The 21,015-nt window shown below is 44.2% G+C and overlaps 1 protein-coding gene across 1 annotated transcript; it reads right to left on the reverse strand.

Annotated features, from left to right (window-relative positions):
- Positions 1-616: 616 nt before the first annotated feature.
- On the reverse strand, positions 617-15,382 carry LOC133960949 (leucine-rich repeat-containing protein 52-like). The gene is made up of 2 exons (XM_062395841.1): positions 14,185-15,382; positions 617-2,037 (listed from the first exon to the last, which is right to left on the reverse strand). Exons 1-2 carry the CDS (start codon positions 14,831-14,833, stop codon positions 1,694-1,696), a joined length of 993 nt encoding a protein of 330 aa, XP_062251825.1. The 5' UTR covers positions 14,834-15,382; the 3' UTR covers positions 617-1,693.
- Positions 15,383-21,015: the final 5,633 nt, after the last annotated feature.

A 21,015-nucleotide genomic window follows, 5' to 3' on the forward strand; every position in this document is an offset into this window, starting at 1 on the left:
TATGGTGCTTTTTTCAGTTTGTCGTAAAGTGGAAAAGCTAAAAGTCAACAGAGAAGGGAGTTTCTCTCCTCCACAGAAAACACTGTTCCTGAAGCTAGTCAGGCATCTCTCCTAACAAAGCGAGGTAAAGTGAGAGCGGAGGACGACATTGTCCTACATGTGGATGACCAATCACAATAGAGTGGGTTAGCTGGCCCATCAGAGCAGACTGGGCTTTACTGGGAGGACAGCCTTAAAGGGATGGGAGACACAGAGAATATTTTCCACTTTTGAGCACAAGGAATGCTCTTCGATGTCGCATTCGTCCCCGGCGAGAGGCCAGCCTAACTATTGTACCACTTCCTGTTTTGGTGCCCAATCGACAGAGCAGTAGCAAATACAAATGAAAGAGTAATATTAGCAGTATGTAGTAGTGGTAGTATTATGAGGAACAAGGAATGTTTTTTCCCCTTAGCTTTTCCACAGTGTTTTTGAAGCAGCTGTGCCTGTTGCACCACGTCTCTGTGTGATCGGCCCCCATGAGGAAAGTGACGAATTTTCTAAACATTAGAGCAAATAAACAGTCAAATAATTACCCCAAATTATGAACCTGAATATGAGCACAATATGTCTCCTTTAATGAATTACCTCCTGCAACTGTCAATCAGTGTAAAAGCATAAAACCAGTACCGTCTCAGACGTATGTGTACCAGTAAGGCACAGAATACAAATAAAGAAGGGACCTACTCACCAAACCATTGTCCCATAACGCCACTGGTGTTCTACAACTCCACATGGGGCCTTTAAACGTGAAAGGTAACGTGTGGATCCCTCTCGCAGCTCACTCAGACCACCGAGTCTCCAAACTGTGAGGTTATATTTGTTCATAGTTGTCGATTCTGAGACTTACATTCACAATATTTGTCATTGTTCTATTTGTTATGACCTAAAATTTACTTTAACTTTTTTTCTGCAGATTCTGTCTATAAGAGGCAACAGTGACTATTTCACACTATTTCAAGTGAGTTCAGGGAAAGAAACACATTTTAATTCTGATATTTACTAAGTTTCCCTTTTTATTATAGTCGAGCCAAGGCATCATTCTCTTTGTGACCCCCCAATATGGTCTCATGTATTTTGCATGGATGTCTCTGCGTGACATGTGTGCGTGTGGTTCACATAACGTACCTTATACTACTCATCATTTACAGAGTTTTTCAAGAGCACTTCACATAGTATGCAGGTACATCCGCCTACTCAGGGAATCCAGCTCCAGAGTATCTGTGCTGAGATGGACAGTGCCTGTGTGTGTGTGTGTGTGTGTGTGTGTGTGTGTGTGTTTGTGTGTGTGTGTGTGAGTGTGTGTGTGTGTCTGTGTCTTGTGGGGTTATTGCTCTCAATAATCTCAGAGGTCATTCTGTAGTCCTGAAGTGAAGGCATAGTCATCCTTATTGCTGTCTCTGTCTGTCTGTCTGTCTCTCTCTCACACACACACACACACAAACAAACAAACACACACGCACACACACACACACACACACACAAACCCTTTCTTTCTGATATTACAGAGCGCAAACTGCCATATCTGTTACAAAGAGAGACCTTGATCTTGGTTCATTGCAGAGCCTTTGGTCTCAAAGTCCTCTCATCACTTCTGGTTCCTCGTCCTCGTCGTGTCTCTCCTCCTGTTCTTATGATGATTCACATCAGTATGTCACACCTGCATGCCAGGCTTGATCAGGTCCCCATTCCCCTGGTTCCCACATCCTCCACTTCCTCCACATCCTCCCCCGCTCATCCCTCCTCTATCGTCCTCATCGTCGCTGTCCAGCTCCTCGCTCTTCCGCTTGCTGTAGCGCTCGTAAAGCACCATGAGGACCCCCATCACCCACGCCGACACCGTGCCAGCTGAGAAGATGACAAAGCCGATGGCAATGAAGAAGAGGTAGTCCCAGTAGCCCAGGCCCTGGTGGCAGTCTGCCCGCAGCTGCATGCCGACCTCCGCCAACCGCTGGCCCGCCAGCTCTGGGGGACTGTGGCAAACTGTCTGGCCTTCGTCTGGACGTGAAGGAGAGAAGAGAGGGCAGATAAGTAAGGAGAGCAGAGATTAATGAGGAAAGATTTAGCCATAAAAGAGCGTAGGGACAGAGAATAATCAGTGTGTGTGGTCAAAGATGAAGGGCAGAGTATCGGGGGGAGATGAGGGAAAAAACAGAATTACTCTGGAGAAAAAGGTGAACAACAACAAAGCAAGGAGTCCCCCCCCCCCTCCCCAACACACACATACACCTGCACACACAAACACATGTTGTAACAAATGCAGTGATAACCTTTGCGATTAAAGATCCCAAGAGACATTATAGATTTCCTCTAAGTAATGTAGGTCTTTGGTGTCTAGGACATGGCAGCATTATTATGCTGTGCACACACACATGCATGCGCACGCACACGTAAGTGCAGGCCTCTGACACATCAGCCCTCCCCCCGATTCATCATTATACACTAACAAAACATTGCAGCAGCTCTGAAATAAGGAGACGACAACATTTCTGCCGTTAATATTGAGGAATTTGAAAATCCGCCTGTCCGACTGTCGACCACACAGAGGATCAGAAGTACAATAAAGCTCAGAGTTGGAGCAGGGATCCAGCTTATTGCTAAAAAAAACAAAACATCAATGCAGCAGAGCTCGACATGCCCTGCTGCGTGTTGTCATCCTACCACAGTGACTTTGCAGCATTAGCATATACAGTACCCTCACGTACATTAATTAGTGAGACGGCAGATTGTTAAAAAGAGAAGCAGGGTGAGGGGTGGGGGTTGTGCTTGTGGTGTGTGTGTGTGTGTGGAGGGGGGGGGGGGGGGGGAGGATTGAGCCTTGCTTTGAATGTGTCCAATGGTGCGATCGGAGACAAGAGGAAGGCGGCATGTGTGGTTTCCATCCGTCCGTCCGACTTCATCTCTCGTTACCAGTGCAGCTAATTCCCTTGCTCCTCTTCTCTCACCTTTCCCCAATGCTTATATGGGCGCTGCAAAAAATAAAGGATGTTTTTTCTTTTTTTTTCTTCAAGCTGGAAACAATGGGAGTGATAAGACCTCAACCACACAGCTCAGAAATATTTCCGTGCACAGAACCAAAGGAGTGCACAGAGGAAGTGAGTTTGGCCTTGGAGGATGAGAGATGGGGCAAAGGAGAGAAGTGCATTTGGCTGCAGTCCTGTCCACTGATGGGTTATTGCTGTTAACAGTGTTAATTAAACAGCACTCATCTACTGATCAAGCCAAAGGTCTGAACATGAGAATGAGGTATGGAGGACGGATGGTGAGGATAGTCTGATATGATCTATACTTTTTATACACGAGCTTCACAACGGCAGCAGCAGCAGTTTTAGTTCATAAATATAAAAAAGGTCTGACATGAAACAAGCCCTGTGAAACCAAGGTATTGGTACACATGGGGTTGCTCGATTATGGAAAAAATCATAATCACAATTATTTTGGACAATTTCAGAACACGATTATGTGCCCTCATTCTGAAGTCTATGCTTTATTCTTTAAATGTCTGGAGCGTGCGCAATAAAGTGAACAAATGGCAACCCTAACACTCTATGACCGACTGACCGGTGCGGAGAAATGCGGTTCTGAACAGCCGGGCGGGGGCGCGCTTGAGAATAGCGGTGCTCGGCCGCTACATGGTCTACTGCTGCCCTCCCTGCTTTTCCACAAACACAACTCTTCTCCTTCACGTTACGGCTGCTTGAGAGTGAAGGCCGGCACATGATTCTGCAACTGTGTCGCAGGACTCTTTGTCATTCATGCTTCCGCTTCCGATTCAGTAATTGGTCATTCAAGTCATTCCTTGTTTACTGTCAGCTCTGTAGCTTTGAACAAAGATTTATTGTTATTATTGTTCATAAGTGACTTTTTTCTACAGAATACCGACAAGACAGGGGTAACTCAAGAGCCAATGAGTGCTCCCCTGGCCCCACTCCCAGATCCGCCCCTGTCGTCTCGGTCAGATAAATTTCACAACAACAGGAAAAAGTCATCGACACCGGCGTCGGCTCGTATCCCTTTGTCTTTCCAAGGTGACATTTTTCTGTGCATCTGACTCCTCTTTTTCATCCCTGGGTGTTCATCATTGTCATCAACACGCCCCTGCACTCACTCGCTGTGAATTTTCCTGCTGTATCCCACATGGGCTCAATCGGACATTTTCTAGACATTTGACCAGGTGGTCAAAACATTTCCCAGAAAAAATCAAGAGCAACTGACTGGGACATTTGTGTTTTAACATAATCCAGAATATTTTGGGAAAATATGATATCTGAAAGCAGCTTAAGGGTTGAAAATACTCTGTTTGTTAAGGTTTTACATCCCTGCAGATGAAAATATTCACAACTTACTGTGTCTGCAGGGGTCGGATAAAGTTAACGATCAATACAAACTTATCGATCACCTCACCAGGTTCTTTTCTTTCCTCAGACTTCAGGTGATCAATTGAGCTGAGGCTGTTGTCATGTCTGACACAGTCGATTGAGACGGTGTTGACCTGGTCCTGTGTGTGTACAGAATATGTGGTAACAGGTCACGACTACACCCAGTACAGTATTACAGTGAGTTGAACAGTTAGCTGTCTGTATCTTTGTGCTAAGATTACTACGGTTATTCAGCAGTAGCAACAGATGAACCATGAATCTTTAACATGTAGAGGTGGGGCACTCTCTGAATACACCTCTGGTTACCTCTGCCAAAGGCGCTATGTTTTCAGCTGCGTTTGTTTGATACTAAGCGGAAGTATGCAAAAACCACAAATCATTGTAGATGGATGTGATTTGGGTGAGGGAAGAAGAGTCCACTCTGTATAGAAACGTTGTTTAATTCAACTCTCTGTGGGGCAGAGTGGTATAAAGTTTTTTTTTGTTTTTTGTTGAATAATGGGTCTGGGAAAAACTCATCACATTTTAGTGCACATCTGGATCAGGATATTTGTACTCTTTCTCTAACATGGCGAGATAAGGTGTTGGCCTTGGCTGATGTTTGCACTCTCTGAGCTCCCTTCCAGTTCTAGCCCTATCTGTCTAAGCCTTTCATCAAATCAAATGTCTTATTTGGTCTCGATAAATAGGAGAGAAAACACAGCATTGGCAGCGATTTCAGTCATCGCCTTTCATTTGTTTTTTTTTCCTTTTGTTTTTCTTTCCTTTGAATATATTTGATATCCCCAGTTACAAACATTTTATTGGATTTGACTGCAACATTGTTTCCCCCTGAACACCCCCCCCCCCCCCCCCCCCCCCATCATCATAGTGTTGAGTAGATAATGAATGAGTTTTCACTTTTGGGTGAACGATCCCTTTATTTACCTAAAGTTTATAAATATTTAATGGGCTGCCATAAACTTCATATAAACATTGAATATCACATTTGGCTCAAGTATTCGAATTATTAAAGGGGTGCTTTACATCTTTGGAATTTGTATGTACTTGTACGACAACAACAGTTTCATCTTTTCTCTCAAAAGTTGCATAGTGTGGCTTTAATTCGGGGAATTTAGTTTATCAAACACACTGAATTTAAATTGGCGTGATTCAGGCCCATTGGCCAAACCAAGTTTTGTCGGACGATAAAGGATGATATAAAAGATATAACGTTTGTTTTCCTTCGTTACGAGAAGAAAATCCCCTGAAGTGTTCCTACTGCAAATGGAGACAACTTGCGACGGCCTCCTCTAATCAGAGATAACAGAAAATCATTTGAGCTTCACTGGGGAACACAGGAAAAGGTGGAAACCGAGAAGATTCACTGCCTGTTCACTCTCTGTTCACCGCCTGTTTCTTTTGTCGCTCAGTGTTTTCTCGCTCGTCTCAACACTCGGGCTGGAAAACCACTTACCCGTCACTCTGCCAGAATGCCCTTGACATTTTCGGTGTTTGTTCCTGTTTATCCACCGGCCCTGTTTCTCTCCCAGAGCCTTGTCTTTAATTATGTACTCGCAGGCCCTTTTATTGAGGGCAGATGAAGTGATAATACCCTAACGTCAATATTGAAGGCCCGACATTTAAGAAATTCAAATTTCCTGCAGGGAATCACTCCATCTAAATTAAAGGTACTGGTGTTTTTTCATCAAGTCCAGTCTGGACTCTCTGGGCTAAGGAGAGAGAAAAAAAAAAAAAAAAAAAGTGACATGTAATGTAAGGGAAAAACCTCCTCAGTAAATTATTTTGTGTGGCTGCTTTTAGGGCACTTTGAAAATCATTTAAATATTGTCTTAAAGAGCCCAAACATTTGGATTTGAGAGTCTAGACAGTGTTCTGGTGAGAAGTGGCCAACTTGAGCTGCCTTATTTTAACTCACTCGAACACTTATGCCACTTGGAATTAAAACTACTAATAAACGTCTTGTGCAGCACTCATAATGGAGCGATGCTTGCGAGCTGGTTCAGGCAGCCGACTCGAGCTGCGCTGCTCCAATCAGGTGACATAAATCATGTGACATACCTCACAATCACCCATAATACTCACCCACCCTATTTAAGCTTCAGCCCCTCCACCCCATCATCCACCTATAGGCTCCGACGGGGGGGTTATAAATATTTGCTCATCACTGCCATCATATCTATGTTATCATATCTGGGGGAGGGATTAAGCCAGAGCCTAGACGCCAACCACTAAAAAGGTCTAAAGTTGCAATAAACATTTGAACTGAGTTGTCTGACCGAAATATGATCCTGTCGAAGTAGACGATTTCCCCAGGATCTAGACCACGAGATCATTTTCAGATTCTGACCCAGAGAGAAAGGGTGACACAAGGGGGGAGACAGTGAGGAGTGATGTGTGTCCTCTTGTTGTCTGCAGATAAGTTTGAAGGTGCAGTCTAATTCCCAGCAGTTTCAGGACAGCTGCTGCAGCCCTGAGGTATCCACAGTGTTTCGCAGGTTTGCTGCGCTGCACTGGCCATATTTCTCCCCCTTAAATAATCACGAGCTGGGGAATCCTGCAGCATGAACAGATCCAACTCTGCTGTCTAATGCTGAGCTGGCCCGGTCTGGACAAGACGACATAAACCTATGACAACAAACATCTCCTCCTGGTCTGCTGTTTTACTGTTTTTGTCATACCACAGTTGATATGCTGTGGTTGATATGCTGTAGTTGCTGTACTGCAGTTGTTACACTGTAGTTGTAATAATGTAGATGTTATACTGTAGCTGGTATACTGCAGATATATTGCTGTAGTTGTAAAACTGCAGTTTTTATACTTATACTGTGGTTTTTATACTGTAGCTGTTACTCCATAGTTATTACACTGTAGTTGTTAAACTGTTGTGAATATACTGTAGTTTTGCTGTAGTTGTTATAATATAGCTGTTATATTATATATGTTATACTGTAGTTATTGTGCTGTAGCTGTTAAACTGTAGTTGTGATAATGTAGCTGTTAAACTGTAACTGTAATGCAGAATTTGTTGTATTATTGTTACACTGTAGTTGTTATATTGTGGCTATTATACTGCTATTGTTATACTGTAATTGTTGTGTTGCTGTATTTATACTGTGCTGAGACCTGTCTTGTTTCTGCAGTGCCTGGCATACAGATACTGAGGCAACATCAGCACACACACACACAATACACACACTATACTATACCACACACACTGCACTACACACTCAAACCGTAGATCCAAAATAAAAGCTTCCCAGGAAATGTGAATGGGCACTTTAATGTTCTATTTGATCAAAGGAGAATGCGTGCATGTGTTTGTGTGTGTGTGGCAGTGGTTGACGCTGCGACTGGCTGATACAGTCTCCGTGTCAAATCATCCGCTGGATGGTTTCCGAGCTTGGCAGTGACACGCTGACAGAGAGCGAGGCTCATCACCTCACAGCCTGAGCGGCTAGTGTACGAGCGAGACGCCTGCGAAAAACGTCGCTGACTCTTTTATGAACTTCACTCTGTTTTCCTCTGACTTGTTCTCTTCGCGCTGCTGCTGCAAGATGCTTAAAGAGCTGTGAGCGGAGGAATAACAGTTTGTGTTTTCCAGTGTGCAGCATGACTGAGAACACAAGATGAGAGACGCCTGCGGTTTAACGCGTATCAAAAACCAAGTATAATTTATACATTTGACACACATTCATACACGTGTACAGTATGTCCACAGTATGTTCACGCACACACAGATAATCAGAACCGTGAGGTATTAACCTGCGGGGCAGAGAGCCTGTCCTGTGAACTGGGAACAGAGCTATTTATAAGCAGATTAATTGTGCCAATGCATATGGTAATCAGTATGGTTGTGGTGTCATAGAGGGGGAGGTGGAAGCTGCAGACACAAGCAGTCCCTCTTCATCCCCCCATCACTGAAACAGCCTTCGATTTAAAATTCACAATGTTATCATATATATATATATATATAAAACCATACAAGGAAATCATCGTCCAACCAGACAACCACACTTGACACTTTAGCGATAGTAATGTTCCCTACACACGATTCTTAGTCCCTACCAGCTCCTGTGCACAGTCTGCAGCTGCAGCTGACCTTGACCTCTGACCTCCCTGTGGAAGCAGGTTACAGACATAAAATACGGGGGAAGCTTTGCCTGTGTTAATTCATAAACGTATTATAATTCCATAAACGTATTATATTTGAGGTAATAGCGCTGCTCTAATATTCCAAATCACTCATTTCACAGGCATGTAAGGTGTACCATATTATTTAGCTCCAGGTGTAAACTAAGGAGCAGAAAACAATATGTAAACTGTGTGATTGCCATGAATTACATTATGTACATTTCTGAACTTAAAAATTGAAAATAAGGTAATGTACCAAATGTTCTTAAAATAGATTTTACAGCAGCGAGCATTGGTTTGGTGTTTTGCAGATGTAAAGTTCACAGACCTGGGACATGTGTAACTGTTAAACAAAGGTTGAAAAGTTATTTAGACACCAAGGCTGAGCAACATTTACACATGAATAAAATGTTAATTGTTGTTAAAGGATATGAATACATTTTGAGTTTGAATACGAGACAGAACGCTTATTCTCAGAGGCCCTTACAAATTTAGATTTTTTTATTCTACAGATTTTGACAAAGAGTTTTGTCTCGTTTTAAGGGTATTTTCAGATCAGTTACTCTGTAATAATAATGTTTAAGTGCTTCAGATTTCTCTCCGTTATTAATTGGTTGTTGCAGCTTTTATCTTTGATGTAAAGATTTAGTCATATATTGTGAGCTTGAGACCAGTGCTGACAGTGAGCAGATTAATTTTTATCATGTCTCCACACCAGCTACAGCCAGTGGCCAGAAGCATTATGTTTTCAGGCTGTTGTTGTATATCTCAAGAACTCCTAGAGGGAATTTCTTTAAATCTGGTACAAACGTTCAGTTGAACTCAAGGATGAAACGATTTCATGTTGGTGGTCCTGGGTAAAGGATTATGAGGTTCTGTCCCTCTGAACGCGATATGTCAAGAACACCTTGAGGGAATTTCATGGATAAACTGATTAAAATTTGAAGGTCAAAGGTCACAGTTACCTCACAAAAGTATTTTTTTGCCCTGTGAATGTTATCTTAAGAACACCTTGAGAGAAACCTTTCAAATTTGGCATGGAAGACAGACAGGCGGATTTCGGTGCTTGAAGGTTAAAGGTCGTGTTGACTTGACAAATCGTGTTGTTGGCCTTTTGAGCATAATATCTCAAATCTGACTTTAGCGGATTTCTTTGACCCTTTGTCAATAGAACTTAAATAAAACTGAATTGCTAAGATTGCATAGTCAATGGTAAATGTCATGGTGACCTCATGAGTGTGGAGATCAAAATGTATGTACACTTAAACTGCACAGTTTGCTGGCGGCATACAACTGCACTGGGTTTGACATGAAGACATTGGAAGAACTCCATCCACTCCAATTTCCATCCAAAAAGTAAAGATTCAGACGCTCTGTTGCAAATGTCCAAAAATGTGCATGTGAAACATTCCGGCTCCTTCTCTCACAGTGAAGCTTAAATAGCTCGCCGTTTAGCGCGCTAAACGCATCATACCAGGATTGGCAAAGACTAAGAATAGCTGACCTTTTCTCCATCACATCCACTCGGCTGAATAACACACGCCTTCACACTCCTTTCCTCTCGAATACGGCATTAGTCAGATTACCACCATCCTCCTTTCCATCATTTCTCCTCATGAGAGGAGGATGAGCAGAGACGGAGAGAGAGCGAGAGAGAGAGAGAGAGAGAGGGAGAGTGAAGGTCAGATAGCAGTAGCTCTCTCTTCCTCCTTTTACCTCTATCGCTCTGTCTTATCAGTCATGCTCACTTTATCACCTCCCACTTTTCATTCCCACTCTGGACACATTAACATTTATTCTCCCTCCACTTCTTCCCTTCAGCCTTTATCAGTCCAGGTCCTCCTTCTTCTACATCCTTCCATTTCCCTCATTTTTGCTCTGTCATCTCTCCCCTCTCTTCCAATTTCGCTCTCTTGGCTTGTATATTGGTCGGTCACACACACACACACATGCACGCAGACTCACACCCTCTGCGCCTCAGGTGATCACATCACAAACACACCCACACAAGCATCCCATCAGTCTTGGTTTTCAAGGTTGCTCTGAGACATAAAAATATATACAAACTCCACTACAGCAGTGGGCAAGTTGAATTGGATATGCTGCTCCGCACCAGATGGGTCGGAGAAATAGTTCCAGCTGATAAATAAAAGATTGCCTACCTGAATTAAATTGAATAGATGGCTTCTTGTCATAATAAATGTTTTAATGGATTTGAGTGACAGATCTGGGGCATAGACGATTGGTAATTGGTCTGTCGGTTCTTTCTTTTAGCTCTATGCATCCAAAGTGCGTCCTAATCTGTTTGCCCAGTTTTTCTCTATTCTTCTACTCCGTCACAATATTTTAGTTTTCTCGTCTCATCTCTCGAGTAGTCAAAGATTAATTTCATGAATGACATATCAAATTTCAATTGCTATGACAACCTGACATATTTCTTTCTTTTGTTCTTTCTTTTATCCGTTTTTTTTGTCCTCCCCTCATTGAACCCTTTATGCCTCTGTTCCTCTTTCTGTTATTATGAATATTTTAAACGTGCCCTGTGTGTGGCTCTGCCTTGGCCCTCTGCCCGAGGAGCCTGTGCGGGGCACTGACGAGCAGCCAGAAATACTTTCCCCTCAACAACTGGAGCCACCACATCACCAGCTCTGCCAGCCAGGGACAAGCCACTTAAATTCTGTTGTATGTAGCTGTGCCACTTGTCAAAATTGACCTAGAGCGAATACAGCAGGTCGCTCGACAAGCTGAGATTCCATTACGACAAGAGGGGAAATGTAGGTGTATTCCCCAAGTACTGAGAAATGATGGAGAATATTTAGGTGTGGGGGATAGGAAAGTTAAATGTTTTTGGAGTATATTCATACAATGTAGATACGGATTAAGCGATATTAACTTTTCAGAGAAAATTACTTTTACTTTGATATGATGTCATCACAATTACAAACTAGAATGGCACTCAGTAGAGAGGATATACCTTCGCCAAAGCCCAAGAGTCACCTCACATTCAATCAAGCTGCACCAAATTGAACCCACACACAGCTCCCTAAATATGCAAAAAATGTTCAACAAGATCCAGGAATCCTTCCCTGAGGAAAACAGTGAAAAGTTCATCGTCATCTTCCAATGTTAAATAAAGTGATTATTAAAAAGTATAATGTATCCCCCCCCCCCCCCCCCCAACCGGGAACCTCACTACAATTATTTTCCTTTTTTTCTATTTACTTACTTTGTATTTAAATAATATTACTTTATTATATTAGTTTTAATGTTTTTATAAATTTACCTCCGATTTCTCATGTGTGTTGTGCAATTGCAACAATTTCCGGGGAGGTTTTCTGATTCTGATTCCTGAAGCTACACTTGACTTGAGTGACTCCCAGAGTCAGGTCAGGTCAGTGTTTATCAGTGACACGTCTGACACATAAACAAACTGAGGGACTTACTTAAACAGAGGCCAAGTTACCAACACAACTAAAAGCTGGTAAAAGACCAGAATGAAGGAAACAGAAATGAATCAGGATTATTTCAGGATTTTTCTTTTACAAGCAATGTTGCAATTAAAATTCATACACACACACACACACACACACACACACACACACTGACACACTTGCACCTGATTCATCTTCACGCTGAGAGATAGCGACAGCACGAATCTCTGTACATTAGACTCATAGCCCTGAAGTCAGATTGAAGGGCATTCATGACCACACACACGCACACACACACACAAACACACACAAACACACACACACGCGTTGACCCCATTCTCTCTGTTAAACTGGATGCTGTGGTTTTTTATGGGAGCCATATCAATATGTGATTCATCAGACTGAGAGAGATTGTGTGTTGCTTGTGATGTGTGATCCCGACATAGTAGAGTTTAAACTCCTCTGGTCATATTTATAACTTTTAAAGTTAAGAGTGGAAAAAAATGTAACTGTAATTTCATTTGCTGGGATTGACACCAGCACAGCAGCGAGCATGTTGAATGCACAGTGGCTCGTCTGTGGGTGTTCTGTGCTCTCACTGCGGTGGCACTTTTTCAAAAGTCTCTTTTTTGAGTGTGTGTCTGAATTATTCTACAGAGATGTGTTTGCGCGAGGACGGGCTTCTTAGTGGGGGGGAATAGCAGAGCGTGTAAATTAAGTATGTGTGAGTGTGTGTATGTGCAAGGTTTGGAGTGTATGTATGTGTTTGCCGAGTTTCTGTCTTCAAGTGGCCTTCAAGGTCCTCATCCCTTAATCCCTGTTTCCTAAAAGGCCCAGCAGCCTTAGAGGCTCTCCTAACCTGCGGATCACATGCTGACTCACATACACCTAAGTGGGGTGAGTCAGTCTCTCTCTCTCTCACACACACACACACAATCCTAAATGGGAGCGTCCAGCTTTTTCAAGCACCATCATTAACCATCTGGACTGAAGGGCCAAAGCATCAATGGCGAGAGCACCAGTACGCCCAGGTGCATGTTTTGTTCCTGAATGTATGCTCATACAAGACTTTGTGTGTGTGTGTGTGTGTCTATGAGGGACAATTTTGGTTCAATACCATCGTTGTGAGGACATTTTGACGTTATGAGGAGATTTTGGCTTGTGCTTAAGGGTTAAGACTTGGTTTTTGGGTTAGGGTTAGAATTAGGTTTGTGTGTGTGTGTGTGTGTGTGTGTGTGTGTGTTTGTGTGTTTGTGTGTGCATGAGGGGCTAGCCAGAAAAAAACAGGTAAAACAGGACACAATCATCCTCGCATTGTCTCTGCCTTCAGGACCCTCCCTCATCAAGTCAATGCAGTGAGGTCAATCGTATTTACACTGACACACACGCCTAATATAAGAAAGACAATGTTGTTATAAGATATAACCCCGTCCACTTGCTGAGCAGTAAACACTTATGGGTTAAGATCAATTTGGCTAATCATCTTTGAGAAGGTCACTGAGCCCATTTGTGGGGAGTTTAATTCAATCCCCCTTTATTTACTGAATAGCCGTGGCTGCTGCTTTTCAGGAGTAACACAAGTCTGTTAATCTGTTGTGGTCAACTTGAGACATTATTTAGACGTGAAGGGCAGTTTAAGGGGATTGTGTTGCAGAGCGGAGCAGGGAAACGAAATCTCCAGATTGCCCTGACTCTGAGGTCAAACCATTAGCAGCGTCTGAGTGTGTGTGTGTGCCTGCCTCCGAGAGATAAACTGCATCTGACCCGGCATCTGTGCACTGGGGGCGTGCACGTGGAAGTTTGCATGTACATACGCAACCACAACATAAAAGAAGAGCAATAGTGCAGTAAGTGCCCCACCACCGCCATCAGGGGCTAAACTGACCAATAACAGATGAGAGGACCTTGGAGTCTTGGCTCATACGCTTAACACATGCAGCAACTCTTTGATAACTTGCCAGGAAACTGAAAATCCCACTTCTAGAGCCAAGCAAACCAGAGAGCACCCGGAGGAGGACCAGCTCTGCCAGCTGATCAGGGAAACAGTGTGGGCTCAAAGGTGAGGGGCAGAGGCAGGGTGTGATGATGCCACAGACAGAGCAAGTTTGAATTGTAATCTGTTGTATGTTTTTGACAGTTAACATCACCCTAAAGGTTCTTGTGTATAGGTGTTCTGTGTGCTGGACCACATCCACGCTCACCTTGGAACTTGAAGCCCTCTATCTGCACCCACAGGCACAGGTCCTCCGTGTCACAGTCGCACCTCCAGGGGTTCCCGCTGAGGCCCAGGGAGCGCAGCGCGGGCAGGGCGATGAGGCTGCTGATGTTGAGAGCCGTCAGGTTGTTGCGGCTCACATCCAGCACCTGCAGAGCCATGTTCTCCGAGAAGGCGTCCGAGTGGACCTCGCTCAAACTCGGGTTATCCGTCAGCCGGAGCATCACCAGAGACGCCAGGGGCCCGAAAGTCCGGTCCTCGATCTGCAGCAGCGTGTTAAAAGACAGGTCCAGGTAGGCGAGTTTGCGCAAGTTCCCGAAGGTGGACTCGGAGATCTCGGTCAGAGAGTTGTTGCTGCAGTCCAGGTAGACCAGGTCGGACAGGTAGTTGAGCTGCAGCGCCGGCAGCTCCCCGATGCGGTTGTTGGAGATGATGAGCTGCCGGGTGGCCAGGGGCAGGTCATTGGGGAACTGGGTGAGTTCCTGCCCGGCGCACTGGACCACCAGCTGGTCGTCGCACACGCATCTGTCCGGGCAGCCGGCTGTGAGGACCGGCGAGGGGGCCACCCCCATCACGAAGATGAAGAGGAAGAGGAGCCGGAGGGATTGGGCGCTGGGCTCAGGCAAGAGACGCATGACGAGGCCGCCCAGCGCGTCATGAACTCCGGCTGAGCTGGACCAGGACTCCCCGGCGCTCCCCGGGCATCCTGCATGGGTGTGCGGAGCTGGGAGAGAGGCTAGGCGGCTTCTCTGGGTGTGTGGCTTTTGCTGCCTGGAAGCCTGGCTGCTGAATATATCCAGCCTCTCTTTCTCTCGCTCTCTCTCAGGAAGACTATCGGTCAGTCACTCACACGCACTCTGGCGCGCCGCGCACGTCGCCACAAGGCATCGTTTCAGAAGGTGACCGAAAGACGCGCGTTGCTCTGTGGGTGACAATCATGCGGCTGAACGGACGCTGTCCCGCCAGAGAGGTCCACGGAACCACTGAGCGATGTCGATCATCCCCTTGGTGACTCATCTTTGGGAATTACATGTCTCCAGCGGAGCGCGTTGTTTCGTTAGTTTCCAAACAAATGTCATGACCTGCGCAATATCCTGGATTGGTGTCTCCTCGGAATCTTCTCGCCCCCGGTCACATGTGTCCTTGCCGGTGCTCTGTGTGAGTGCGGGTGGGTCTGAAGCGCCTCGCCGTCCAGCAGCCAGTGTGTTCCTCTCTCCGGAGAACTGTGGGAAGTGCGTCCTTCTCTCCTCTGCGCTCACTCAGCTCTGACACTCTGGCTCTGCTGCGCTGTGGAGATGCTGGCTCGCTCTGCGCGCCCTCCCTCTCCATGCGCGCTCACACTGCAGCTCTGGGACACTCTCACACGTGCTGTGTGTGTGTGTTTGAGTGCGTGAGTTAACATGCGTGTATTTTTTGGCTATAGCGGTGACGTCACCAGGTGTTGCCCTCCCGTCTTATTCCTTCATCGATAGAGAGTTGTCTAGATATGAGGATCTCTAATGTAATGTGTGTGTGCGTGTGCTTGAGCTTGTGCGTGTGTGTGTTTGTGTGTCTGTGTGTGTGTGTGTGTGTGTGTGTGTGTGTGTGTGTGTGTGTGTGTGTGTGTGTGCGTGTGTGCAATAATAAGTCAATCATAATCTTGCCTAAAAGAAGCAGCCTCTTAGCCATGCACAGATTTAACACGCCTTATCTCATGTGGTCCACTGGCTAATTTCTTCTCATTCTGTCCCCCAGCTGCACGTTGACAACATCATTCATTCAAATTGAACTGTGCAGCTTCTCGCTTATTATTTTTCATTATCATAATCATAGTTTTGAAATACTCTTTTCTAAATGTGAATTTGTCACGTTCAGTTGTCCACATCTTGGTGTCTGAATGTCAGATTTGGAAGGAGGCTGATGTTGCCCGTCACCTCTTGTGTGTTGCTGCCAACATCTAATTACTGTTTTCTTATTTAAAAAAAAGCAGTTGGAGGTACATGTTTGAAATATAATGGAGGATATAATTAAGGATTATTGTATTGTTATCCTAGCATGGATGCTTTGTGCCTTTAGTGTCAGAAACAGGAGAAACATCATTGCAGAAGAATGATTACATAAAATGTAAGACATTATAGGCTCTCGAAGAGTATGATAATTACAATTATTGATTACTTCAGCCCCACTTTTTAGCAGAGGGTTGGAGAATGAATATGAGCAGTCTCCTGCAGAGGTCACACAGAGGTCGTTTGCCTCCAAGTAGTACAATCATTAAACCTAATGAGCAACTTTAACGCTGTTTATCCAGATTTTAAGAAATTATAATTTAAAGGAACAGTTTGACATTTTGAGAAATAAATTAAAAGTGGGCTTTGTGGCTTTCTTGCCAAGAGTTAGACACATTAGTTAGAGGATCAATACCGGTCTGGAGTCTGAAGTGTAACTATGTAGCAACAGCCAGCAGCAAGTTAGCTTAGCTTAGCATAAAGACTAGAAACTGGAGAAATATAGATAGAGTAGACTGAATGGCTCCATCCAAAAGCATCAAAAACTGATTAACAGATTACATCTTCTGAATCAAAACGAATTTATACTGTAAGTATGATCTGCTTTTTTGACTTGTTTAGTTGATAAAGATGTGAAAGCCTTATCATCTGATCCTGTCATCAGACTCCCAACAAAAAAGCAAATAAGCGTGTTCCAGACATGTCAAAGCTTGTCCTTTGAAGAATAGTGGTCTAGACCCTTGTATGGGTTTGTAATATGAAACTGACGAGCTGTGATGGGGTCAGGCAAGCTGTAAAATATTACACATCTGACACTGACATCCGTTTCAGAGCTGCTTTGGTCAGGCCCAGAAATCGATGTATCTTCAGTGTGACGTATCATTACTGAGGAGAAGCTGGAGCGAGGCCAGAGTGGCCTGAGGAGGAAAGTGAGCCTGTTCGATCAGCCTCGGTGTCTCCTCCCTCTGTCATGGCTTTGCTGTCTAAATGACCCTGCAGGCTCATGTTCGCCTCGTCAAAGAGTAAAGATCAGATTCATTAATGTAACTTTTCTCCCTGAGTGCTCCGACCGGTGTCAGCTTCTACAGGTGCTTGTGTATGTCCACGTGCACTTATGAGTTTGAAAGTCTACACAGTCCGTGTGTTTGTGTGTGTGTGTAAGTGTGTGTATGTCATACATGATATTTGGAGGTCTTATGTTCATGTGTGTGCAGTAACTGCATGTTATCTGTATGGATGCTCCCCGCCTTGGTGGTGTATATGTGTGGTGTGTGTGTTTGTTTGTGTGTGTGTGTGTGTGTGTGTCTGTGTGTCTGTGTGCTGAGCAGGGAACATCTTTATTTTTTAATGAGGCCTTGTGCCGTGTCAGCTGTCAACTACCACATATTGGGTCTGATCCCAAACCTGAGGGGACGCCTACCTCCGCCATCACTAACCTTTGCTTCACTACCATTACTTCACTCGTTTTGTTGTTTTTCTTTGGAGTTCCTGCACTAAATATTGACAAGGGAAAGTTTTTCACAGCAGTGGAATATATTCAACCTGGGCTGAGCTTTAGCCATTAACTCCTCGACAATGTGTCACTATAACTCTCCTTGGCCTTTCTCTCCCTGTGCCTCCTATGCTCATAACTCTTCTCCCATCTTGCTGCACTTTCTTTCTGGCTGTAAGTCTCTGTTTTTTTTTACCCTATACCACATATCCAACTCCATCATTCTAATGTAATTGAACCGAGAGTACGATCATCGATCAGTCACCCTGACTGCTTCGTTGCACGGTGGTGTGTTTGTGTGTGGGTGTGCATGGAGAGAATGAAACTAAATTATACATTTTATTTATTGCCCATAATGTCTGCATTGCTATAAAAAAGAGCCTGATCTATATCTGGTCAAATGCATAGTCATGTACGCCTATAGATTCGAATGGTCCACATGACGTCTGGTGTGTCATTATTGAAGAAAAGCTGGACCGAGGGCGAGCAGCCTGGAGGAAAATTAGCCTATTAAAGCAGTCAGCTTCTATTCTCAGCTGAATGCTAAAAGACCAAATCTAACAGTGTGTTTTCCACCGTGTCTGTGGCTCTCAACCTGCAGTCGAATCGTTCCTCATGCAGATGCAAATCGTTATAAAGTGAGTCAAAAATATGTAGTTTCATTTTTGATGAGAAATAATTCCCTAAAAAAGAGTTGTTTGAGATAAACTTTAATCAAACAGGAGCAATTTGCTGGGGACTACTTTCTGCAACGGATGAATACACATTTGGAACCTTCTATTTCCTGCAGTAGAACAATGTATATGGAACAAGGTAAAGATAAATTACAGTGCCCATATTTAACGTAACAGAGTAGCATGTCAACCCGCTGCAACAGTGTGGCTGGTGTATTTTTTCAACGTTTTGAGTAATTTAAATGGAGATTGGAAGATTATGGAAGAAATATTTTCCGCATTCGCAAAGGGTCAAGTTGGAACTGGTTGGATGGCTGCAGAGAACTGAAGCCTCAGTACATGTCTACAGCAGCCTTTTAATGTAATACTAAATATACTAAATATTTTCATATAGGACAGACCAGTAATAGACAAATATTAGCCAATTTGCAAAGACACACATACACACAAACACACACATACACACAGTTGTGTCTCCATGACTTCAGAGGAAATTACATACATTTTCTGGTACCTGCTCTTACCCTAACCATAGTTACAACTTGCCTAATCATTACCGTTGCCTTAACCTTAACCTAAACATAAGCTTAAAATGTCTTCATCTTAACATTTAATGATTTACTTTATAGCAACTTGGCTTTTTGTCCCCGTAAGGAAGACCCGTCCCCATGGGACTTTGTTAACAGATGTATGTCCCTTACACATGGGCAATGCCTGGACCACACACGCGTAGAGTGTAGACACACAAACACACACCCAAATTTGTATTAAACATCTCTAGTCATACTTTTAAGTAAATTTGCTTCTTACATGAGTTATAAGCAGACAGACCTGTTTTTGTTATAGGTGTATGTGTGATATGGCAAAAGCCCCTGATGCAGACTAAGCTTAAGAAAGAGAGAGCTGTGTGTGTTAGTATTACGTATATCTTGTGTAAACCTGTGACACAAAAGGTCAAAAGCCCTGTATACACCCTGAGCAGATCACTGTGCCGTCTCACTCTTGACAGACAGCTACAGTAACAGGATGCCATTCACTCCCTCTGACTCATGCCTGGTCTGGTGCCCATGCTTGTGCCCCATCACCGGGCATCCCTGCCCTGTCTCGACCCTGGGCTTTGGCAAGACCGAGGCTGCTCAGTGGAAGTCTGCACACATCGCCTCCTTCATCCAATGTGGGGAGAGGAAGGGGAAGGAAACGGAGGATGTGAAGAGAAGAGTAGATGATGGCGAGTATAGAGGACGAGGATGGTGAGGAGAGGTCGTGGCTGTGGGTGTGAAGATGGAGATGGTCAGTAAACACATGCAAGTTGTGAAAGGCAGCGCAGAAGAGCGAACAGGACAGACTTCACATTTCTCCAATCAAGATGTTGATACAAGTCTGACCCCTACAGGATTGGAGGGAAAACACTGCAAGATTGGCATCATAAACAGTGTGCCATCTACATTGATGTTTGCTGACAGAGGGAGATGTGAATCTGCTCAGTTTAAGCCTGAAAACGGTGCTGTAGACAGAGCAGGTGCAGAGGGAACTCATTGAAACATATTAAGACCAAACTCTTCCTCTATTCGCCCTCGTCTCTGGAAGGCCTGCGTGTGTTCAACCCGAGAGCCCTGAATTCACCACCTGTCACAGTTTCTGTCACCCACACTCAAGCAGGGAGTGCCATCCATCATCAAATTTCCACCTCGAGCCACAAACACACATGAGACGAGGAATGCACACCTGCCAGACGTCAAATGTAAAAAACCTATACCCCTCCAAATCCACATCATCAATGTCATCAAGGTGACATTTCACTCCGCTGCAACAGAACCTACAGGCAAATGTGAGAGCTCCTTCATAGTATCCCTTGTCAGGCTTAACATCCAACTTTAACACAGCTCTCATTTTACCTGTCAGCCATTTCTTTTTCTCTTTCTTTTCTATTTCATCCCTCTTTATGGTCACTAGTCTACTCTATTTAAGCAAAATGTGAGTGATTAATGTGCATCTATGTAGTTAGGGTAACAGTTTCAGATTCACTTCCTCCAATTCATCCGGCCCACCCTCCTGACGCAACACCCTGCTGCTAACACGGTCCCCTACACACATTTGTATCCAACAAAACTGGACAATTAAACCATCAGAGGGAAAGTAATCAGATCAATATAAATGTAATCTGACATTACTGTGTAATGACATTTTCTGGAAGCTGATGTCTTATGCAGAGGGTTTTAATGTAGACTCGATACATCAAGGAGACCAGAAGAACCAACAATACACAAATGCTAACACAGTAGCATGAACAATTGTCACTCCCAGTTCTGAAGATGTCTCCCACAGCCTCCCCATATATCTCCGTCTATTTGCGTCACCAACTTTAACAGCACATCGATGAATGGACTGAATTGCTGTCACTCTCTATGTTACATGTGGGTGTTCACGTCCTATTGGATAGTTAAGGCTAAAGCATGTATAACTAAATCACATTGTGTCCTTACGTCCTGCCACTGGTGAAATACGCGAAAGAGGTTCAGTTTATGAGAGCTGAAGTTGGAAGAGAGAGAGAGATAGAGAGAGAGAGCGAGAGAGAGAGAGAGAGAGAGAGAGAGAGAGAGAGAGAGATACCTGGATCTTAGACTGTTGTGTCATCAGACCCACTGTCCGACAGGGTTATTGCATAA

The sequence above is a fragment of the Platichthys flesus genome, chromosome 9 (assembly GCF_949316205.1).
Source record: "Platichthys flesus chromosome 9, fPlaFle2.1, whole genome shotgun sequence".
NCBI lineage: Eukaryota > Metazoa > Chordata > Actinopteri > Pleuronectiformes > Pleuronectidae > Platichthys > Platichthys flesus.